The sequence below is a fragment of the Apostichopus japonicus genome, chromosome 16, assembly GCF_037975245.1.
Source record: "Apostichopus japonicus isolate 1M-3 chromosome 16, ASM3797524v1, whole genome shotgun sequence".
Taxonomy (NCBI): Eukaryota; Metazoa; Echinodermata; class Holothuroidea; order Aspidochirotida; family Stichopodidae; genus Apostichopus; species Apostichopus japonicus.
The window spans coordinates 10,298,102-10,323,899 of record NC_092576.1 but is presented as its reverse complement, the minus strand read 5'-3'; the positions used below and the strand labels follow the sequence as shown (position 1 = coordinate 10,323,899).

The 25,798-nt window shown below is 36.7% G+C and overlaps 1 protein-coding gene across 1 annotated transcript; it reads left to right on the top strand.

Annotated features, from left to right (window-relative positions):
- The first annotated feature begins 7,110 nt into the window (after positions 1-7,110).
- On the top strand, positions 7,111-25,511 carry LOC139983420 (uncharacterized). Its single transcript, XM_071996968.1, has 12 exons — positions 7,111-7,494; positions 11,469-11,845; positions 13,295-13,402; positions 14,183-14,383; positions 15,331-15,474; positions 16,328-16,570; positions 17,740-18,072; positions 19,183-19,470; positions 20,136-20,273; positions 21,174-21,326; positions 21,501-21,639; positions 23,060-25,511. Exons 2-12 carry the CDS (start codon positions 11,788-11,790, stop codon positions 23,070-23,072), a joined length of 1,818 nt encoding a protein of 605 aa, XP_071853069.1. The 5' UTR covers positions 7,111-7,494; positions 11,469-11,787; the 3' UTR covers positions 23,073-25,511.
- The last annotated feature ends 287 nt before the right edge of the window (positions 25,512-25,798 follow it).

The window sequence follows — 25,798 nt, the reverse complement described above, 5'->3', positions numbered from 1 at the left end:
CATTCATCGAAGGTTAATATTTCTCTCTTTGGCGTTCCATGTAGGTAAGATAATATTTGAGTTCGATTTTCAAAAACTTCTCTTTTACCAATAGATTTCCAATTATTGAAAATACCCGTAAAATAAGCTATAGTGTTTTATCACCCGGCAACAGTTACTCAGATATTATGATCGTTTATGATACCACCTCTTGCTTGATTACCTCTGTGTTGTTTTCCTTGTCGCGATTATCACCTTGGAAAACCACAGACTATTTCAAAATTGGCATTGTTGAGTGTAAGTTGACAAACGTGCTAATTTCGCCTTATTGAAATAAGGGTCACAACTTGAACTCTACGACGGTGTATAGCGTCTACGTTAAAGGCATTGAAAACTCGCCCCAAACCGCGTGAAGCCATCTGAAAAAGGGTAACTTTCTGTTGCTTGCAAATAACGTTTTGTTCGTGTCGCTACAAAATGCAGACAGTAATGAAACGTGATACCTTAATTGTTATCTTTAGCTGGACCTGAGATGTCCATCGCTGTATTGTTTGTATACTGTGCTGTGGGTATTGACCGCAGCTGTATGTACTGACTGTACACTGGTGTCTAATTACCGACGGTAGCAAGCTGTGTGTGTATTTTCTGGGATCGATGGTGGTGTGTAACACTTCTGTTACACCTCATTCGAAACTAGGTCAAATTACCGGCATTAGACGTTTCTTTTTGCGCCAGTCTTCACACCCTTTAATTCAACAGACATTTTAGGTAAGAGTTTGGTTCTTCTCTTCCGACATATAGGCCTAGTCTCAGAGTTGTTTCATGGTTGTGTGCAGACGGTAACCCCAGTAGTTAAGAAGTAGCATTCTCATTATCTTTGCATAAATAGAAATACCTCTTTGAAGTAAAAAAAAGGTTTTCGTTCAATTTTCGTACTTATAAGTGCCCCTTTCTGACTAATCGTATGGTAAAACTTTGGTGAATGGTTTCAATAAATATAAGTTAAGATCTGTCATTTTGTTGACATAAATATTCAAAAGGTAGAATTTGTGATACGAAAATCACAATATAACCATTTTCAGGATATTTTGAGGCAACTTTGTGGTTTAATCAATATCACGTGTGCTACTGCCCCTCGAATTATATGCCCTACCCCCCACCCCCCCCCCACACACACACACTTGTTTTGTGCTTCTTTAATCCGTCAGGAGCAGTGAATTAGCATGTTGCAACTTCGTCGTTGAAAAAATAACGTTCTATTTACCAACTTGTAAAATATACCGCTTGCAAATGCATTACATCAAATAAATATAAGCCTACTATGATTTTTACGCCTTTTGTACTTACTCGAAAATGAAACACCTCGCATAACTGCATCACTGTAACAATTTCACGGTGATTTAATCATTACGATGATTTATAACAGATCGCATTATTCAACATTCTATTGAGAAAACCTTCCTCAAAACCGCAATTGCACTTTTGAAGGTCTCTTTACCTCTACATCATGTGGATATGTGGATATGTTACGGGTGAATTTAGGACTTCTCGTTTCTCTTCTTTCTTGTATAGGTCATCACAAAAACAGGAAATGGTATGCGAACGACATACATACAGCAACTTTGTGTATAATAATATTAGGTATATCAACTAAACTTCATTGTGCGTGAAGGTTGTTAATAGCTGAATGATGGCAATCATATAGTAATAGCAAATCTCAATTAGAAGTTTCAAGAAAAAATCTTCAAGATGAATGAGAACATCGATAGTCATCAATATCCACGGTTTCCTCTCTTGACTTTCTGATATCATACGATATTCTTTATCGTACACTACATTGTAAGGTAATTAATTAACGTAATTAATTACGGTCTTCGTAATAGAGCAATTATACAAACTTGGAATGATCTATCAAAAAAGCTGAAGTCTATACCTTCAAAAACCCACATTCACCAGACATTTGAGAAAGGGATTTATTAACTCGTTCTAGTATTATATTGTCTATTCACGTATCCATCTCAGCGCCATTAGGTTATTATTATTACTGTATATTTAATCCTTACGTATATACTGAATTATTGATGTTTGCACAATTTTTTTTCTTTTTTTTTTTCTTTTCTTCCAGGGAGTCTCCTACTTTGTTAAGTCTTTTGAAGACTTTATAGGAGACTTCCCTTCCCATTGTACACAATTGGCGATAACAAAATAAAAAAAAGCGATTAATGTGAGACGGACATATACACTTTGTACAGTTGATACGTTTTAGCCTTAAATAAGTATGCGGTACCAGGCACACAGTTTTGGTATGGGAAGTTGGCTGAAAGCTAAAGCTGTGTACCATTTCCACCGCTTCGGTTATGTTACAACAAAGCAAACAAGAAACGTACTTGCTTGTGCAATTGCGATGTCATTCATTCGATACGTGAACGAATCAACTACAAACTACTTCTGATGGTGTTCAAAAGTATGCACAATGTAGGACCAAGCTACCTCACCAAATTGTTTCAGCTCCGACTATCATCCACACGCTTACTTCGCTCTAATTCATCGCTGATGTTACTCATCTCTAGAGTAAAAACACAGACTTACGGCTTGAGAACGTTCGCTTCCAGTGCACCGTGCCCGTGGAACTCACTTCCAGAAAAAAAATGTGCAATACTATGAACAGTTTCAAGTATTCTAATTGTTTATATAAATATTAAGGGGCTTGGTATTGTAATTGTATATCTCTTTCAATATCGCATTTAGATATTTGTCTTTAATGTGAGTTTGCTGTATGCTCGTGCCTGTTATTTATTATTGCCTTTTTTGTGTATTCGTTGTTTGCTTATTTGTAAGAGTATCTGGAGTAGAATATATCGCCAGAGGTTATTACTTGTTGGTTTTCTGTACATTCTCCAGAAAGCCGCCGTTAACCCCAGAAAGCCGCCGTTAACCCCAGAAAGCCGCCGTTAATCCCTGTAAACCCCTGTACACCGCAGTTTGTCGTGCTGTTGGTTTTGCCCGGTAACGATTGTAAGTTAATTATCAAGAATGTAATTGTCGCCAATCTTTCTCTATGTCTTGTTTCATGTTGCCAAATGTTATTTGTTATACGGAGAAATACGGAGAAATACAATGCATTATTATGTTGTTATTATCTTATTATTGATTTGTTCAATTCATGTGTTTATTTCACCAATGTTTGTATATTGATGTTTTGATATTTTTACTTTCTAGTTTTCACCGTGGTCTTGTTGAAACCACGCGTGTAAATAAATGGGCTAAAACATACAATCACCTGTTCAGCTTCATTGAGCGTCGTCTCGGTGACATCCCTTTTAAGATATTTTTTTTTTTTCTTCATGATGATTTGATGTATCTCAACAAAACGGCGATTTTCAGATTATCGATATTTTGAAGAGTTAGAATTCATCGTCAAAACGTCAGTTTTCAACTTCCTGTCATATTGACGAGTTTTTGCATCTCATCCAAACGTCAATTGAAAAGTCCATTCTACTCTTCCGTACAGGAAGCTCAACACTTCCAACAGATGGTAAACACATCCCCAGGTGCAAAATTGCTTACGTCTTAGTAAACAACTGGGACGGATAGCGAGGATTCCCGGCTATAGCTAAGAATTGCAACAATACTTCAACTTTTAACAGTCAACATAGCATAACAAATAGCTTCCCATAGTTAAAACACTACGCGGGTTCTGTTGCAATTTTTTTTTATAACACAAAAACTGTTAGCAAACTGCTTATCCACTGTGTGATAGAATGTAATAAAAAGTCACCCGAAACACCCGGTAGTTACCGCAATTCCTCACTGATCATCACTGCCTCAATATATGCGACAGTCTGAACTCCAGACAGTAGCCATGTCATTTCTCATGTATAACGACAGGTCCATTCAGGGGCGCAAATCTCATTGATGGTAATTGGGAGGCTGACCAAGACAATAGAGTTCCTCAAGTTTACTGAAATGTTTAATACCTTATTTGCAAACTGTTAATTAAGAGTCTGACTCCTTTTACTATCAATTAATTGATGCACAACTTTTGAGATGATAAATTGTTCGTCACATATTATACCATTACCGTGTACTATTTATTTTGTTGTTTGGAACCTGCGCATCAAGACAAATGATCGAAAATGTAAACACTGCTGGCGAATCAATATGCAGGGATCTCATTTTAATGTTGTATAGCGCTTCCATTTCCGAGCTTTACGGTTATACAGCGTTACATGTAACGTGTGGGAAGGAAAGCTGGCATCAGCGTACACATAGCATCGAAGACAAACAACATTCCAAATAATTCCGTGACTTGGAACTCTCCTAGAATTTGTATATTTCTGAATGTGGAATAACATTTAAACACGTCAGGCGTGGTCGATCGTAGATTGAATTGTTATTATTGATCGGCTGACTTGCTAACACCTTAAGTTTCCATATCTTTAGCCACAAATAAGTGGGGATTTACGTTGGAGAAACTATACTTAATGTAAACTGATATTAAAAGAGACGTTTCGTGGTCTTGTAGTTTAAGCATTACCAATTTGCATGGTGGGCATGTTTAGAGCTCAAAGAAGGTAAAACAATCATTCACAATGACAACTCACCGTAGTAACATCGTATAAATAATCACATGGGGAACACGTGTACCATCAAAAGTAAATCATAGCATATAAAGTGTTGAAGCATATGAACCTCATATAAGATCAGCATCAATATAAAAAAAAAGCAGCAACATTAAAAGACTTAGTAGTATCAAACCTGTTACATGATCTGTATTACAACCTTTGTTGTTAAAAATGCAGTTAGAGTAAACATGAAACGATATATTCGTTTTGTTTCAGATATTATTTATTGAAGATATTAACATGAATTCGTTAGTGGTAAGAGATGGTGAACATAATGATTATTTAGTACTCTTTTTTGTGTATGTAATTATTGGTTAGTATGCTGCATGAATAAATCCAATATGAATCTATAGCGGGATGACGCAAACTTTGTCCTTCATGTTTAAAAATGTTCATCTTTAAAGTATATATTAATTGTAACGTCAAATGCAATCACTACAACAAAATGAAACGCAATACAAACGTAGCATTTAATACACGAATTGTCTAACATTTAACCATTAGCTTTAATATTAAACTAAGAGCACCGTGTCAAAATAAATAACAAAATATTAATCACCCCGATATGAAAATGTTCCGAATTACCAAAATCACCATCAGCAAAAACAATCGTAATATAAACACAACCTTAGAAGCATTCAAAATGGAATACAAATGTGTTAAATAGATCATATCCGTAGCACGAAGATCAGTTTGTGTTTATATCTCAACGGATTGACTGTGAAGCACTGGCGGATCCAAGGGGGGCAAGGGGGGCCACCCCCCCCAAAGGTGAGCCAAAAAGTGTTCCGAACATCCGCTAAATCATATGATTGGAAATTAAAAAAATCGAGAGGAATAGCAGTGGTAGACTAGTCTAAACCTTTTCGTTTTCTGGTTTAAAATTAAATGCAGAGCTGCCAACTGACCCGCAATTCGCGGGAATTAGACCCGCATTCTAACACCCAAACCCGCTGACCCGCACAGCGTCCGAAAAAACCGCATTGTAATTGTCAAGTATACATAAAAAAATTTGCATCAACTTTTGACTTAGCAACCATCATTTCTTTAGCATTTAGCATAATAGAGTATAAAACCTCCTTTACAGCATCACATGAACCTCAAATTAGCCTTCATTGGGGCGAGCAGCGAACATTTTCATGCCACGGGAAAGAAAGAATTATCACCTACTATTCAATTTATTGATGTTACACACAAAAAAATGCATATTTCTCAGAACATTTTGGGTGACAAAAGCCTTTCTAAGTGTCACCATTTTACATGTAGGCATCACCAGGATTCCAAAAAAAATCAAAAGGGGAGGGGGACGCCCCCTCCCCTTATACCCCTCCCCCAGGACGGCGATTCGTGGCATGGACCAGCATTTGCCTTCTCGAGAGTTGGGAGATGAGCATGAGGATTTACACTTTAACACCATTTTGCAGTTTACAGGCTGGTTGTAAGAAATTTATAACCTATGAGAAATAAAATTTCTTGAGAAAGATGATCCCAACTTTGTTTTATAAATATTTTAGAAAATTACACCTGTGAAACATTTGTTTTAGAAGTAAATTAACATCACCATTGTACACTTTTGTCGCACCAAATTGCATCTGAGGGCATTCAGCAATAGAAAATTTTCCAAAGGGGAGGGGGACACCCCCTCCCCTTAGACCCCTCCCCCATATCACTCTAATGCCACTTTGCCCCTCCCAAACAGAGGCCCTGGATCCGCCAGTGCTGTGAAGCCAGTATCAATCACCTGGTGCATTGACAACGCACACTGTGTATATTACTTGAAAGGTAACCATATTATGCATTTGTTATATGGACTGAAATAACGGAATCTAGACTAACCTTAGCTATAAAATGTCAATATTTACATAGCACTCCAATTGTCTCAGAATGCATAGAATTAACATAGGGGGAAAGGGGTGGGGGGAGGGGATCCCTCCCTTAATGGGAATTGGCTTCGACGACTTTAGGGTCAAATCCAGCAATTTTTTTTTTTACAAATTTTCGATCCTAACATTACAACAATTGCTAATTTTGATTCTATAACTATCCTTGATAGTGTGGGGTTGATGTTGACGCTAGCTTCGTTTCAGTTCATGCGATCATTTCCCCTTCTTTTTTCTTCATCTCGGTCACCCAACTTAGTTGAGTTGACAAACTTATCATTCATCGAAGGTTAATATTTCTCTCTTTGGCGTTCCATGTAGGTAAGATAATATTTGAGTTCGATTTTCAAAAACTTCTCTTTTACCAATAGATTTCCAATTATTTGAAATACCCGTAAGATAAGCTCTATTGTAATCAATCGCACGGCAACAGTTATTCAAATATTATGATCTTGCTTGATTACCTCTGTGTTGTTTTCTGTGTCGCGATTATCACCTTGGAAAAGCACAAACTATTTCAACATTGGCATTGTTATGTGTATGTTGACAAACGTGCTAATTTCTCCTTATAAAAAAAAAGGGTCACAACTTGAACTCTACGACGGTCTATAGCGTCTACGTTACAGGCATTGAAGACTCGCCCCAAACCGCGTGAAGCCATCTGAAAAAGGTTAACTTTCTGTTGCTTGCAAGTAACGTTTTGTTCGTGTCGCTACAAAATGCAGACAGTAATGGAACGTGATACCTTAATTGTTATCTTTAGCTGGACCTGAGATGTCCATCGCTGTATGGTTTGGATACTGTGCTGTGGGTATTGACCGCAGCTGTATGTACTGACTGTACACTGGTGTCTAATTACCGACGGTAGCAATCTGTGTGTGTATTTTCTGGGATCGATGGTGGTGTGTAACACTTCTGTTACACCTCATTCGAAACTAGGACAAATTACCGGCATTAGACGTTTCTTTTTGCGCGAGTCTTCACACCCTTTAATTCAACAGACATTTTAGGTAAGAGTTTGGTTCTTCTCTTCCGACATATAGTCTCAGAGTTGTTTCATGGTTGTGTGCAGACGGTAACCCCAGTAGTTAAGAAGTAGCATTCTCATTATCTTTGCATAAATAGAAATACCTCTTTGAAGTAAAAAAAAAGGTTTTCGTTCAATTTTCGTAATTATAAGTGCCCCTTTCTGACTAATCGTATGGTAAAACTTTGGTCAATGGTTTCAATAAATATAAGTTAAGATCTGTCATTTTGTTGACATAAATATTCAAAAGGTAGAATTTGTGATACGAAAATCACAATATAACCATTTTCAGGATATTTTGAGGCAACTTTGTGGTTTAATCAATATCACGTGTGCTACTGCCCCTCGAATTATATGCCCTACCCCCCCCCCCCCACACACACACTTGTTTTGTGCTTCTTTAATCCGCCAGGAGCAGTGAATTAGCATGTTGCAACTTCGTCGTTGAAAAAATAAGGTTCTATTTACCAACTTGTAAAATATACAGCTTGCAAATGCATTACATCAAATAAATATAAGCCTACTATGATTTTTACGTCTTTTTTACTTCCTCGAAAATGAAACACCTCGCCTGACTGCATCACTGTAACAATTTCACGGTGATTTAATCATTACGATGATTTATAACAGATCGCATTATTCAACATTCTATTGAGAAAACCTTTCTCAAAACCGCAATTGCAGTTTTGAAGGTCTCTTTACCTCCACATCATGTGGATATGTTACTGGTGGGTGGATTTAAGACTCGTTTCTCCTCTTTCTTGTATAGGTCATCACAAAAATAATATTATTACTGTATATTTAATCCTTACGTATATACTGAATTATTGATGTTTGTACAATTTTTTTTTTCTTCCAGGGAGTCTCCTACTTTGTTAAGTCTTTTGAAGACTTTATAGGAGACTTCCCTTCCCATTGTACACAATTGGCGATAAAAAAATAAAAACAAAAGCGATTAATGTGAGACGGACATATACACTTTGTACAGTTGATACGTTTTAGCCTTAAATAAGTATGCGGTACCAGGCACACAGTTTTGGTATGGGAAGTTGGCTGAAAGCTAAAGCTGTGTACCATTTCCACCGCTTCGGTTATGTTACAACAAAGCAAACAAGAAACGTACTTGCTTGTGCAATTGCGATGTCATTCATTCGATACGTGAACGAATCAACTACAAACTACTTCTGATGGTGTTCAAAAGTATGCACAATGTAGGACCAAGCTACCTCACCAAATTGTTTCAGCTCCGACTATCATCCACACGCTTACTTCGCTCTAATTCATCGCTGATGTTACTCATCCCTAGAGTAAAAACACAGACTTATGGCTTGAGAACGTTCGCATCCAATGCACCGTGCCCGTGGAACTCACTTCCAGAAAAAAATGTGCAATACTGTGAACAGTTTCAAATCAGCACTCAAAACGTATCTCGTCACCAAGCATATATGTTATAATTGCTATTATTTTTCTAAGCGCTACGAGAATTATTTCATAGTTTGTTTGGCGCTATACAAAAAGTATGTATTATTATTATTCATTTAGAAACATACATTTGTGACTAAAGTTGATTGCTCAAGTGTCTAATTTGTTCAGACAAAAAACCACATCCTCATAGCACTTTTATCGTGCAGAAATATCATTTATGTCACATTTTGGTATTTTTGGGGGTAAATTCCTCTATCAACAGCAGTATAGATGATGTAATCAAGGCGCTAAAAAGCTGAAAATGTCTTTGTTATTCGTTTTAATATGTCAATCTTTTTCCCTACAGAGAAAAGAATATTTCTACATAAAGGTACATTTTTGATGATATTCTATGTTCAAAAAAAAAAACTCTGACAGCTTACTGAAAACTACGGTATCATTCCAAATATATCAGACTTTAAGAGTAAATCAACAAAACGTGTTAACATCCCAAATAGAGCGTTTAGCGAGCGTTTGACATCAGTTCCTACACGGTGATCAAACTTCGTGCAGTAAGTAGATTTAACCAATTAAAATAGGTTACCTACAAGCATGTAGGGGACAAGGTATGGAGATTGGGTTTTCAAAAGCAGAATTGAATAGTTTTCTCTCCAATATAAGTTTTACATTGTTAACAATCTGTAAAACACCGCTGCATCTATAACAAGAAGAAATAATCACTCCAAATACATTAAATTCAGTATTTAATCATCAGAGATACTTATCATGTTTTTTTGTTTCTTAAATTGACTTTTTTTTTACTATTTTTATATAAGGAAACCAAAGGAATACGGTAATTATATGTGTAATAACTGTGTGCTTAGTGGAAGGTGGGAGTAATAAAAGATTCTAGCTAAAGCGAAAACAGCAACAGGTAAACGACGCTGCTCATGGTTTCTTCAACCATGGAGGTAAAAACAGACAAACCATAAATCTTAACACGAGTCGTTGAACAATTGCAGACGCTTCATTGTGCAGTAGTGGAAGGTCTTTTTCTGTTGGTGCTCCTTCCCATGGATCACTGTATATATATATATATATATATATATATATATATATATATATATATATATATATATATATATATATATATATATATATAATAACGTTTATGCAAGGTCTTCTTTTATAACAACACAAAGATGTTTTCTCTGTGCGTTCTGGGCGTTCCTTGGCTATTGATCGTGATGGCAAAAGCAATACGTTCTCCATGCCTCATAAAGTTTATGTTCCCTGGTTTTTGTTCTTGGTTGTAAAAGCAATATCTTCTCCATGCTTCATAAATTTTAAAGTTTTACAATTCTCACAACTAGACAATATCCATGGTTATCTTTACACTTCTTTATCGAAATCTTAAAGTTTTCTAGAAGTGACAGGGAGCCAAAGTTCTTCAATAGATTGATTTGTTAGTTAGGCGACAGATTCGAACTGTCCCACCCATCAGTAAGTTTTCAGTAAGAAACAAAAACCATACCAGGTAAACTGCTTTTGTGAGAATGAATCCGATGCTCACAAAGTCTCATGGTCGTGAACGGTCGATGTTAATGCGTCCATGAGGGGGGGGGGGGGGAGGTTCCTAATGTCTTACACGTTGAGAAAGTTTTGTCGATGGAGGTTGCTTAGATGCAACATATTGCAATGGATTTTGCAACTTTTGAATCAATGACTGAGAATTTTCCATTGTTATGGTTGAACCGCACAGGGACAAACTTTACTAGTGCAACATTGCATATGAAGTATCTCTCAATTGTTTGTAAAAGTTAGATAGTGGGAAAAAAAGCTTACAGCCAGGACGGTTGCTAGGGTCTTGTGATTCAAGGGGGTGGGGAAGGGGGTGTAAAATCATAATATTTCAATTAGAATCATAATTTTCAACTGGGTGGATTCATAAGGATAGGTGAAGTACCGCAAGTTTGATTTTGTTTTAAGCATAACATGAGTGGGTTGTCAATTCTTTGTATCTTAAGTATGCTGTACCGGGTATTTAGCTATATGCTAACGTGCTAAATCGAACGCCAATTGGCCATATTCAGACACTTTCAAAGTCACTTTGTAGTACTTTAATCTTTATTAGGGGTTGTGAACAGAGTGAGAACTAAGATTTCGGTTAATTGTGAGTCCACATTTCTTCAAATCTTGTAAGAATGTACGCCAAAAATTAGAAAACTTACAAAAAAAGTCTAATTAACTCAGAAATTGACTCAGAAATCAGAATTATCCTTCAAGAGAGCGATCAGCTTAAAATATTTTAAGATATGATGCAAAGATAAAATTTTCCAACAGTCATGTTTTTGACCACCGGTTTTCCAACTATTTAAGATTAGTGCCGATTACCGGGGGGGTGGCTCCCTACCACACACCCCTGTAGCTACTACTGTAGCTTTGTTGCCCTGTTAAAACCATTCCGGTAAAAACAACTTTTTTAAAACACTAAGCGGATTATCATTTCTTTCTTTGTGATAGGTCTTAACAATATGTTTCCTCTGTTTACAGACATCCATATTCTAAAAACAGTTCATATCGTATGACACGTACAGACGTCATCGAACACCTGACGAAAAGTTCACTTGGGCGTTGTTTCTAATGTACTAGCATCATCACCGCGATAACAATGACGAGATTCCAAACCATAAACCAATCAGAACCAAGCATGATACATGATAAACCAATCAGGACCAAGTATAATATACAACCATAAGTCAAAAAGTCCTGCTGATGTAAAGTTGTGTCGTATTCAAGGAAGGAACGTCGAGTCGAAGAAAGCATTTAACAACTGGCTTGTTAACAATCTAAAGTCCGATCAGCTGTAACCATGAAAAGGCTTACTATTATTGTAGCTTGTCTCTTTCTCTCTTCAGCCAAGGCACAGGGTAAGTAATAATTATTCACTTGAAGTATATGTTATTTTCTAAAAAAGTATTCATTTCCGATATTGTTTTCTACATACATTTCTTAAGTTACGTTTTGTTTTACGTTACCTTCTTACGTTACGTTTTTTCGTATTTTTTTTTTTACATAAACACGAGAGGAACAAAGCGTGTACACATTAATAAAGTGAATTAAAGAAAAGTCATTGCGGGCTAGGCTAGATCACTTCTTGAAGAAGAAAAAGACAAGAATAAAGGTGTAGCATTGATAATATTAAATCCATGAAACCCCCCCCCCCCCTCCAACGCCCCATCCACACCCGAATCCTAATATAAAAGAAGGAAACGTGTTACTCTTAAGATAAACTTCATATCAACTTTGAGATAGGCCTACACTTCCATCTGACGTCTGAAAGAAACTACTGACCGTTCAAGTCTCAAATACATAGCTAAGTTATAACATTAAGCAACAGAATGGAACGGTCTGCCTGTGACTTCTCTTGGTAAGGAAGAAAGACAAAAAGGGACACTGGGAAACTGGGAATCCTGCAAAATTATCACGAATAGATTTTTTTTTGTGATTATTCCGAAAATTTCAATCTTCATAGTCATTCTCTCAAAAACCTAAAATGTATTTTAATTGCCTCGAACTTCAATCCGCTACTGAACGTAAACGCAAAGACATCGATTGGACCTTTCGTATTAAGTCTCACATCACCGGCCTCAACAAAGACTTGGTACCCCTTTAACAAATATCAATTCTACAAACATATGTTATCCGTTCTTTGCTCCTTAATCCGCTTCCTGTATAGTCATGGTTTATTTGGTTCTAATTCCATCAATGCTACTTACACTTATCTAGCATCATACTTTCATTGTGTTACATTTTGTACTTTTCATTCGACTGCCAAGCATTGCTGACGAAGGTCACAGGGGGACCAAAAATTATAATATATTTTCTAAAACATTACTCCTTATTTGTCAATTATGAGGTCATGTCTTATTTCTCTGGTTTTCTCTAAAAATATTTTCTTTTGGAGTGAACGTTGATTTTCGTTATAATATATATCTATATATATATAGATATATATATATATATATATATATATATATATTTATTTATATATATTTATATATACATATATATATATACATATTGATAAGACTCTTAAATGAGATAAAAATTCTATCAGCTAGTAAAAACTAAAGATAATAATAATCCATTGCGTCGTTTTATCTTCAAACAAGCTGCAAGAACGTCTAAGAATGAGGTATCCTAGAAAGATTGTTATTACATCTGAAGCATTAATCTATTATTCCTCTACATGGTTGTATTAACGAAATACGTAAATAATAATAATAATAATGATAATGATACATTATTTCACTTTCTTTATGGTAAAAGTTTATTTATTGATGATAAGATTTAACAATCGTTATCTTTATATTCAGACACGATAGCTCCTGTTGTTGGAATGGAAACTGTAACGGAGGGGAACGATTACTATATGGTGCTTGAATGTATGGTTTCAACAACCGTCTCAACGGATACTATTTTCGGTAGGTGATCATATTTGTAGACGTTGGTTATCGGTATTCTAAGCGTTAACATATTACAAAAGTAATTAATTTATCTCGTATTTGTAGACATCGGTTATCGGTATTCTAAGCATCAAACTATTACACAACTAATTGATTTATAGTGCATTTGTACTTTTCTATGCACATTTCTTTTTGTAAATCTATTTTTAGTTGGGAATGGATCGTAAAGGTATAGACGAATCAATAGACCGAATAAAAAGATTTGTGTTTAAAAAAAGTGGGCTTAATGATATTATTTAATAAACACGGGAACATTAATCGCAAGTATGTATGCATAACATGCACTACCATGACAGTATTAAAATAGAAATATAACCCTGTGAGTATTGATTGTAACGAGTTTAAATCTATTATTGCATCTAATGTACATATTCAGAGAAAAATGTAAAAAAGGGGCTTCGATGGTATCATTTTTATCATTACAACGATTTATTTACCAAAGTAAAACTGACGTTAACAAAAGAAGATACTAAACGGACTTTGGTTTTCTACACATAATTTTTCTATTGTTAAGTATGGATCAATTCAAGATTTTACCTCATTTTGCCTCATTTCTTGTTCATGTAGTAGCTTATAGTAGCAGTCCTATACGTGTTGCATTATCCAGCCAGGACAAGTAGCTTACATTTATCACTTTGGAAGACATCCTTATCTTGAAAAATTACATAACATGCGTACATATCAACTGTCATCTTTTTTATGTTGAGATGAATATTTCCTTTTCTGCTCGGTATATAGCTCTTTCCCTTGAGAAATCATCGACGTCAGAAGACGGTTATGACTTTCCAACGATGTCAGATCATACGTGCATAGTTCCCGCTACTTCTGCGACCGGTACCGTTAGTATTTCTCTGCTGGATGACTTGTCGATTGAAGAACCCGAAAGTGTGGTTATATTTTCTGGAACGGCTTCTACCACGTTTACTATAGTTGACAATGGTGAGTACATCCTGCTTAAACGGTAGTTTTGTTTCAAATATACGAGAAGTGGTTATTAACGAATCAACGATTAGGATGGATCCAATTGAACACTAAGATGGATTATATATATATATATATATATATATATATATATATATATATATATTTTTTTTTTTTTTTTTTTTTTTTTGAAGTATGAGTGATTGAGAATTATCCAAAAACTAAAATGTTACGGTTTGGTTATTGTTAATGATACAACAATACGGATAAACATCAATACGGATTAACATTAACATGAAAGCCTTCGCAGAGGAGAGGGCTTCATAGTCGCTTTAACCTTGAAAGAGCTTTCATACTTAGGACTAGCTGAAAACCCCTCTTGATATTTGAAATGTAGTGCAACGATGGTGATGATGATGATGATGATGATGATGATGATGATGATGATGATGATGATGATGATGATGATGATGATGATGATGATGATGATGATGATGATGATGATGATGATGATGACGATGACGATGACGATGACGATGACGATGACGATGACGATGACGATGACGATGACGATGACGATGACGATGACGATGACGATGACGATGATGATGATGATGATGATGATGATGACGATGACGATGACGATGACGATGACGATGACGATGACGATGACGATGACGATGACGATGACGATGACGATGACGATGACGATGACGATGACGATGACGATGACGGTGACGGTGACGGTGACGCTGACGCTGACGCTGACGCTGACGCTGACGCTGACGCTGACGCTGACGATGACGATGACGATGACGATGACGATGACGATGACGATGACGATAACGATGACGATGACGATGACGATGATGGAAGGACCAATTTACAATTTTGATTGGAAGAAATGGTTTACTTTTTCTAGGTTTTGCGAAGTTTATTTTTCTTGTCGATCTCATTTCCTTTAGATGCCGGTGGCACACAGTTAGTCGCAAAGCCCAGAAGGTCTCTTTACACTGTTGGCGAGAGCGACGAGACCGTGGACATATGGCTTGATTTTTTCGATTCAAACGGAGTTGCTATGCCGCTTGAAGATAACTTTGGGATATTAGGTAAATTCAAAGTTGGTCGGTTTTCCCTCAAGTTACCCTATTATATAGTAGACTCAATGTAATCAGTCTTACATGACACTCGTACTTCCATGTAAAAACGGGCTTTGCGACAGTGTCTTTCCATGGTCGATCACATCTCAAGGTTCCCCAATCAGTAAGTGGCTTCCTGAGCCAAAGTGACACAATAAGAATACCAGCCATAACATATAGTCAGGTTACTAGCCCGGTTTCATTTACACGTTTGAGGACGGACGGTTTGATGGTCCCGATCATTAAAGAGTCTGAAAAAGAGGAAATAAGTATATAAGAAATTTCCTTTTTTTCAGGCGGCCATCTTGGATTCTGGTCGCCATCTTGGAAGTGGGTAACCCAAGCAACGTTGGCATGACCATCATCTGTTCCAGTGAGCCCGGAAACACCTACATTGACCCCTCATTTGTCCATCTCCGATTTTTACTGCCAGATATATGACATTTACTTTTTTTCTGGCGGCCATCTTGGATGTTGGCCGCCATCTTGGAAGTGGGTTGCTCAAGCAACATCCTATTACCATCATCTGTTTCAGTGACCCCGGAAACACCTGAATTGACCCCGTATTTGTTGATCTCTGATTTTACAGGCAGATATATGACATTTCCTTTTTTTCTGGCGGCCATCTTGGATTTTGGCCGCCATCTTGGGAAATCGGAGCCGATCAATTGGGTTCCACGGATAAAATCTATAGATGGGTCGAAAAGAAACTCCATGCCAAATTTGGTACTTTTTTCCGGCCGGTAACGTTTTTCCTGAAAATTGTTGCTAAGCCACCTGACTAATTTGTATAACATGTGTTTCTCCTTCGTTCCCGACACAGCTTATAACATTCCTACGTTGCTTTCTGACACCGCTGAGGTTCGCAGTGATTATATGATTGCAACACTCTTGGTGGAATCTAGTACCGGTGGCGTAGGTACTGTATCAGCATTAATACAGCCCGGTGTTATAGACGACACGACAGCTGAGAACCTCGAATTATTCAGCTTACGCATTTGGGATGCTGGACTCACTGATACAATAACTATTTCATCAACTGTAGAAGTACTTATAGCTGATGACGGTAAGTAATTTGAGTTGGATGCAAAACGATACCAATGGTTTTCTCCTTTTCCTTACTTTCTCATAAGAAAAGGTATGATACATAAAATGCTATACATACCAATTGTCCATCATCAATACGCTATATAACAAGTAGAGTTTACTTCAAGAGCTTTCTTTTCGTGACATTGAAAGTTACTCATTGGTCAAGTTGCACCCCTACGTAATTCAGCAGCACCCCCTACATAATTCGGCTGCACCCCATACATAATTCGGCTGCACCCCTACGTAAATCGGTTGCGGTACAACAAAGTTGGAACACTCTCCCTTGCCGTCTAGCAGTTTGTAAAACATTCAGTTCAGTCGCTGAGGCGTAGATAGCTATTTTTGAATAAAATATTAATGGTAGAATTTTGAATAATCATCAGCGCGTAAGTAGGCTACATATGTAGACACGTGACCGGATATTTGTGGGATACTCCAACTAGTCTATATCTAACTTTGAAACCAAACTAGTTTGGAGGAAGTAGCCATGAAGTATATACGTGAAAAAAACTATTACCAGCACTTAGTTAAAACCTTCTTTTTTTTTGGGGGGGGGGTGTTTAGGCGAGACGAAAATATATAAAACATTGCATTCGTTATATGACTCAGATATTGCTTAATTTGTAAATACTGATAGTAAACACTCACTTGGCAAGCTCAACATATTTTTTTACCAAAACTTCACTACGCTAGGTTTGCAAATTTCATCAAATAAAATCATAACGATGACGAATCAACATATATCTAGCAAACGTCCACTTAATTCTGCCTCATCAATCGTATCTGTAGATCTTTCTTCATCGGAATGTTAATTCCATGCTGGGTTTTTTTTTAGTTTTGTTTTTGTATATAATGTCCGCGGTTGAAATTCGTTTGATTTGCAAATTTATTTCCGAGTTACTATCTATCAGTGATAAGATATATTAAAAAAGCGAGAAACAAGCATGGAACATCTGCAGTGTAAACATAAGTAACAATAAGGTGATAACGTTTGCGCCGTTTATATGTCGTTATATAATAATATAAAAAAAATGTCATATTTACAGCTGGTATCATACTGTGGGTAATGCAACCTGGAATTAAAAAAAAAAGTCATCAAAACCATATGCGGTGTTATAGTATTGTCTGCTTTGTATTAATTCATAGACAAACCGGAATTTTTACTTGTGAACGATATGACCACAATACCACGGCGGTCAAAGCAAGACGTACTTATATGGGCTTTCACCAATCAACTGGGCGTCTCAACCCCGACTACCTACACATGGCTTCCACATAACTTAAAAGATCGTCAAGTTTCCTCAGGTACTTTCAATGGCAACACTGTGTTCCAAGTTCGAATCCCTCGACCAGTCCGAAACTCAAAGTCTCGACTTAACGAATATAAATTTTCAACAGTGCAAACGATTAACGGGCTCGATGTTTATCCACAAACAGCCTACACCTATATATCCCCGACAAGTCATGTGAAGAAGTCTGGTACGTAGATACATCGATGGTTACATTTGTTATAATATTCTATATCTCGGTTATTTCTAATTCTCCCTTAACGTTCTCTTCATTATTCTCCGTCGTTCGCATAAATGATATTAGATATCAGGTGGGAGAAAAAGTCGTGATTTGCTGCAAAGACCTTATCACATCAGTCAGGTCCTAATGGAACTGCACAACGACTTTTATTACATTTTATCTTCAAAAAGGGCTGAAAGAATAAGTGACCACATCAATTACCATAAATTACAAAAACGAGAAGGTAAATTATGATACGCTCATACGATCGTTTCCAGAATCTTCAATTGCATCTTGATGTTTGACCCAGATTAACGATGCGTGTTTGTCGTCTATTTTTAATAATAATAATAAATTAAATGGGCTGCACTAATCCTTCAAAGGACGGCTTAAACCACACAATTAATTCAATATGTAGTTCACCGCTAGACAACACTTTTAGCAGTCCAGGTTCTACTCCGATAACACTTTTGAGAAGCATTGAAAAATGACCCTTTAAGCATCTACGGCTTATCAACGAAAATGGCTGGACTACATATTCTAACCCCGAGACTATTAGATCAATTCTTCGGACATTACACAAAAGTCAATGGGAACATATCCGACTTCTGTGGCCTCAAGTAACATGTTTAGAGTGCACTACAAATTTAACAAGGACATATGTTGCTTAATGAAATCCAACGGTACTCTGTTTTTCACGTTCATGTTCAAAGAAATTGTCTGGCAGTGTTATTAAAATTTATAAAGTTCTGTAATTTCATTAATATTTAGTTATGTACTGAGGGGCCGACGTCATCATCAATATCGACTTCATAGAGCAATGCCTTAGCATATACTCTAAAGATGAATTATTTCCCTATAAAGAAAATTCTTTTATTTTCTTGGACTGTAAAATTATTCAAGACTATGCAATTCTACCCGAGTTCATACTTTCATGTTTCCACACGTCTGATTTGTTACTGATAATAAATAGCACCGACCGAGGTTCTTGGACTGTAAAATATCAAGACTATACAATTCTAACTGAGTTCATACTTTCATGTTTCCACACGTTTTGATTTGTTACTGATAACAAAATAGCACCGATCGAGACAGGTTCTTGTCCAACCATGACCGTCTTTCCGGATGCAGCACCTTGTACTACACTCGATGCTACCTACACCATTTCAATACCGTCAGGCCGCTTCAACCTACAGCTTCGATGGGACTTTATTGCGGAAGGAAGTTTTGAAAGGATACAGATGAAGCAGTACAATGGGAGGAACCAAATTGAGCTATCGAGTTGTGATGTAGCAGGATTGTACATCATTTATCGTAAGAATAGACAGAAGATTGGCTGGGAAGAATATGTTCGCGTCATACTCTCAGGTAATCCAAATTTGATAAATTGGTAGAGTATAGGACTACTTAGACCGCCCCCAGAATACAGACCACTGGGTAGAGGTTGTAAGACACCCACCCAACTGTGCGGCAGCATCACTCCTACTTATCTCTCGATTTCTAAGCACAGTCAGTGCTGATATTTTTCTACCGTTCCATTTTCCAATGATACATCAGTTGATCGAGAAGTAGTGGTAGAACACAGATAGCGTGACTTACCTCGACAGAGTCCTTTTTTCGTAAATGATTGAGGAAATTGTCATATAAAATTATGTATTGGTAAGTGTATATACTAATTCAGTTTGAGAAAGAAAAGTCTTAGATAAACTGCATGATGTTTATATAATTAAATTGCAGCATTGCATAATTATATATAGGTGAATACATTCAAATTTTTTCTGTAAAATATATCATTGAAAAAACAATATCCAGGCTGTACATTTCATATGTAACTGAATCAATATTCATTGATTGACTGTATCGAATAGTATATACATCATGTAGATGACAAGTTGCTATATAATTGATTCTTCAAACGATTAAACGTTTATATAAATCGAAATTTATAAATTACATGTTACATTTATTGAGATAGTATATATATATAGATATAATTCCAACGCACTAATGCAATCAATATATCTTTCATACAGCTTGTCCTAGAGAACAGACCCTTCCAAATGATGGGTGTGGTGGAGGGTCTGTTGGCTGTTATAACGGAGGACTCGTCGACCCAGAACTCGGGCTTTGCAGTTGTCCACCTGGCTTTGCTGGGAATTCTTGTGAGATAGGTATAAACACTATAATATTTGCTTTTTATAAAGCACTTTATACCAGCGATAGGTCTCAAAGCGCTTTACAGACGTTATATTACCCCATGGATAATGATAACCTGTCCCAGAAACAATCCCTCTAGTCGGCAGCACTTATATACTGCGCCAAATGACAAGTTACGTCACATGTACCCATTTAACCCCTGGGGTGGAGAGAGGCAAGTGAGATAAAGCATCTTGCCCAAGGACACAACGTAATGAACTAGGCAGGAATCGAACCAGCAATCCTTGGATCACGAGTCCGACGCCTTAGCCAATTGGCCACCACGCTCTCACTATATGTGTTTTGACAGTGCCTCTAATAGACGATAATCATTCTGTCACCATCATGACTGTCTTTGATCAGAACATTATTGATTCATTATCACGCGCAGAAAAGGGGCGTCTCCACAGTCAGTCGGAGAAGTTATAACGCTTCAACGACCCTATAGACAATACAATAATTGTTTGATACCTGGTCTTTACATAAAGCAATAATGTTTACCTCTTCTATGAACTCCTGCGCGCGCCACGCACTAATTAGCTATGAATTTCTTCGGTATTTGCCTTTCAACCTATTTCAACTAAACAAATAACTTGGCTCAGGTAAGAAAAAAAAAGAGTAAACTCATTATGTTTTTATATGTTGTGTTGACAACTTGTAGACAGGGTTCTTATCAGCCAACAGACACTCAAAATTGTTAAACGAAAGCGTTCATTGTTTTGTTTTTTGTTTTTTGCGGTCCGTGGATCATATAATGCTGGAATCAGTTTATAGGTAATCTGCTTATTACATTGAAATGAAAGTTCCATATCTATCGCCCAATCCATATTGTTATTTCATTTTCTTTCTTTCTTGTTATGGCTTTGATTAATAAGCTCTAACTCCTGGCGTTTTTGGAGGGAATGGTGAGTTTAATATTAGAGACTTTCCAGGCAGTCACATCCAGGGGAAATGCGTGATGTTCTCAATGCACGGACCTATTGGCACAACATGTGCGGCTGGCTTCGGTGGTAACGACTGTTGTCAAGGTAAGTGTTTTGACGACCATCAGTTTTGGGTTAGGAAAAATTATTGCAATGCAAAAAGAAAAACTGTTATCATAAAAGAATCTCTGAAAATAGTTCCGAAATGTAAATAAATGTGAAGTAAATAAGTATTCAAATACTTCACTTAAAGTTGTTATCTCCTTGGTTCATTGTCAGCATGCAAGAAGGGTACATTTGGTGCTAACTGTGTCCAAAAGTGCCACTGTCACGGTGTTGACCGTTGTGATCAATTTTCCGGAGCATGTCCAGGTGATTGCGCATCCGGTTTCTCTGGACCAAACTGTCAACAACATAGGTAAGTCATACTTATTTATACGTGCTCAGCCGATTCACACAGAGATTACATTAACTACTGTAAATCTAAAGTTTTGTACCACAGTAAATACTGGATCCTGCTGACAAATCTGATAAATCGGTAGCATATGCTATTAAGTTTACAGTGAAAACTGAGGATATGTGTAATTCCAACAAATCCCAAAGAGCTGGATTTGTTGGAATTACACATATCCTCAGTTATTACTGTAATCCTAAAAGCACATGCTACCGAATCATAGCACGATCCAGTTTTTACTTTGGTACAAAACTTTAAGATTTACAAGTAGTAACTGTGTTCTCTATGTGTATCGGGTGACGTGCTGCAACTGGTACAGATAAAAAGAGAATAACAATTCAAATGTCATCTTTCAGACAAAAACAAATTTGACTTGAACCTTCGAATAATAATTATAGCGATTAGCGAAAAGAGACAAGTTCTTCAGCTGTATATGAATAAATAGAATAATATTGGCTAATTAGGAAGTCAAAATGCTGTGGAATGACGTAACTCGTGTTTCAATTTGAATTAATAGAGGAATGTTTTTCTAGTAAACTACTTTATACTTGTGCAAAAATTCGTAATAAATTAAAGCCATTTTTATTCAGTAAGGTTTACATGGATCATAACACTTGAGATAAAAATTTAAGGAAAATTTATATGGATGCTTCCAGAATAATTTACAGCTATTGAAAATGAAATTTATGTTCAGAAAATATACCAAAAAATGACAGATATACCGCTAAGCACCGCTTGCTATATATGCAATAAATTATGTAGCAGTCAATTGCAAACCTATTTTGAGTTAACCTTGATGTAAAAATCTCGGAAACACGCTGAAAGGAAAGAAATAACAAATCTAAAATTTCTTGTTAGAACATGATTCAGACTGTTACTCAGTGGCGTAGGAAGGTACTTTTGAGTGGGGGGGGCTGAAGACCGATGGCCGGCCTGGGGGAGGGGTCTAAGGGGAGGGGGTGTCCCCCTCCCCTTTGGAATTTTTTGCATTTCCAGGTAGCCTCAGATGCAATTTGGTGCAATATAGCACACTTCAACACCCACTCCATTTTGTAAACTTAATTTTGTATTTTCACCAGGCCTTAGATGCAATTTGGTGCTCCAAATGAGATTTTTTTTCTCATTTGGAAATGAAAAAGGGGTTTTCTGACTTGCGAAGCGGGGGGGGCGGAATGATACTTCCGCCCCTCCACATTTTTCACTGGGGGGCTGGCGCCCCCCCCCCCAGCCCCCCCGGTTCCTACGCCCTTGCTGTTACTGCTTATGTTATGATTTCAATAATCGCATGATAGTGATTGGTAATCAATATTACTTGAATCAATGTAATCATGTTTTTTGTTTTCCTTTTCTTTTTTCGTTTCTTCTTTCTGTTCTCTTTTGTTAGCGATGCTAAGTAGACAAACCGGAAACATATTCCGTGATCTATGGCTCTTCAGATATTGCATCGTAAAATTTTCATTCCTTTGTAATTCAATTTAAATATTTTGGTTCGGTGCTGGGTTGAAAGCTTATACAGTGAAATATATTTTGTTATTGCATCGTAAAATTTTCATTCCTTTGTAATTCAATTTAAATACTTTGGTTCGGTGCTGGGTTGAAAGCTTATACAATGAAATATATTTTGTTATTGCATCGTAAAATTTCATTCCTTTGTAATTCAATTTAAATATTTGGTTCGGTGCAGGGTTGAAAGCTTATACAATGAAGTATATTGTTTTATTGGAATCTTACATATTAACCTATTCACGGTGTTTTTAAATTTTTCTAACAGTTTTGATCTTGCTCTCATTAAATATTTTGCACGATGGCTACGCCCGATAGGGTTTCACAACAAGCAAACACAATAACTAAAAGAGAGTATGGAATTTAGGCTCTTTACCAATATAATTGTAAAACATATAGCTAGGAAAGTAACCTATATGTTAAATTAGAAATTACACCAAAATTCAACTTACTTATGATAAATATACTTTAGGACACTTCCTATCGCTCCGGTAATCAGGACAGCTCTAAGTTAACTTCAACTTATATTTTAGTCAACTTCTACCTGAGCAACGTGGATTAACCCATGTGAGCAGAGTTGCGGCAGTGTACCTAGACACCCGATACTCATAGCTAGTACAGTAACCACTGTTCATGTTCCACAACCGTGCATCAGTAACTACTGCGCTGTGTTCGCAACACGGTAACATGTGTTACAGGTGGCACAGTAATTACTGCAAATTTTCACCTGGCGGACTCGTAGTGCAAAGTGTAACAGCTTTGCAGTAATTACTTGGCTGTTACTGTACTAGCTATGAGTGTCGGGTGCATAGTAATGTAAGCAGATGGAATGGCTTAGTGAGTTACTGGAGATGCATGAACGGGTTAGTATAAATATAAATTCACATCTGTAATGCAAGGGTGTTCCATATTTCCTCCATACTTATTAAAACTAAATCAGTACAGACCAAACACGAATGACACAATGAGAGCACACATTTAGAATCACGTGCAGCCCCAGCCAATACTCATAGTTATAACAGTAACTATACTGTTTATGTTCCACAACAGTGCATCGGGTACTACTGCGCTGTGTTCGTAACACGGTTACATGTGTTACAGGTGGCACAGTAATTACTGCAAGTTTTTCTTCCTGCAAATTTAAAAATTTAATTTTAAAAATTTAAAATTAAAAAAATATATATATATTTTTTTTAAGTTACTGCAAATTTTCACGGACTCGTAGTTCAACGTGTAACAGCTTTCCGGTAATTACTGTATCAACTGTAACACATGTTACAGTGTTGCGAACACAGCGCAGTAGTTACTGATGCACGGTTGTGGAACAAGTAGTGACTGTACTATAGCTATGCGTATATCGGGTTGCGGTAGACACGCCTGAGTCTGCCCTTTTTCAGCTAAAGTACTATTTTTGCTCTTAAGAAAGCATAAAGATGATTTGAAGGAGATAATGTTTTGCTGTACGTGTATGTTTTCTGGTTGCTTTCAATGTTAATAAATTCGTCATAAAAATGGACTGCACTGTAAATTCTCATTGTAGTGTAAGCAGGGTCTCAACATCGCATAAAGTCAACGGCTAAAAATGTATTAATAAAGTAATCAAACTACAATAAATACATTTGTTTTAACGTAAGAGAATTTAATTTTAAGGCGGTGGTTAGTTTACTAATTAAACTTTGAATGATTTTAACAAATGGCTACTCGCATGAAACTTGTATTCAAAATATTCTTCATCTTTTAGCAAATTTTGTACTTCTGGAAACCCCATCCGAATGTACAGACCGGATTGAGCACAAAATTGACGTTGCGAGCCAACAGTGAAGTAAAGTATCTTTGTATACTTGATCTGTTTTGTTCAATATCCTATCACAATTCGTGCCTTAAGAAAGCTTTAGCAAATTTTCGTAGTAGGTCTAATTACTCTCAATCATTTAGTGAATTCATTGTTCAAGTTATTTTATAATTTAAGTATAATTTATTTTAAAATATTCTGATTGTTTGATGTCTTTTCTCGGGAGTACAGAAAAGTACCTCGCCGGCCGCTGGTTGCCAGCGAGTGATATAGACCAATAAAGGCTAGCGTCACAAGTTGCAATTCACAGGTGCTTCCAGCTTTCTAGCAATAGTACGTTACAATTTTCGTTTAGGCAAATGCAAATTGGATACAGACGAAGAGTTGTAGGAGTCAATTCCATTTGCATTCCTCTAAACTGAAATTGTTCCTAAGTTTACTGATCTACAGAGTTAATAAAACATTACGGCATTGTTTTGCTTATCTCGTCGCCCCCAAAATGGAAAATATGAGATATTCTAGTCGATAGGTAAATGGAATAAGGATGCATGAGCAAGGCTGACCTGAAGTCCATACCTGGGAGACGAGTGCAAAGATATCGTCCTATCTCTGAGTGTTTGGTTACAAGTACGTTTGTTTGTTCCATATGCAGGTTTGTTTCCTAACTTAATACTTTGTGAGAAAGGGTCCCCAAGATTAAAATTTGTATTTCCCATTTCTGTAGAACAAAAAACTCAAAGTTCAGAGGTCGAAGGTCAATGGACATTTGCTATTATTCCCAGTGGAAGTATTGAATGAGGATCTAAGCGACGCCCAAACTTAACAGAG

Excerpts from the sequence above, each read along its gene's own strand:
- LOC139983420 (XM_071996968.1), top strand. The coding sequence starts at position 11,788 with ATGAAAAGGCTTACTATTATTGTAGCTTGTCTCTTTCTCTCTTCAGCC. Across the intron at positions 13,403-14,182 it reads CTCAACGGATACTATTTTCG|CTCTTTCCCTTGAGAAATCA; the intron begins GTAGGTGATCAT and ends CTCGGTATATAG. Across the intron at positions 19,471-20,135 it reads TGTTCGCGTCATACTCTCAG|CTTGTCCTAGAGAACAGACC; the intron begins GTAATCCAAATT and ends TCTTTCATACAG.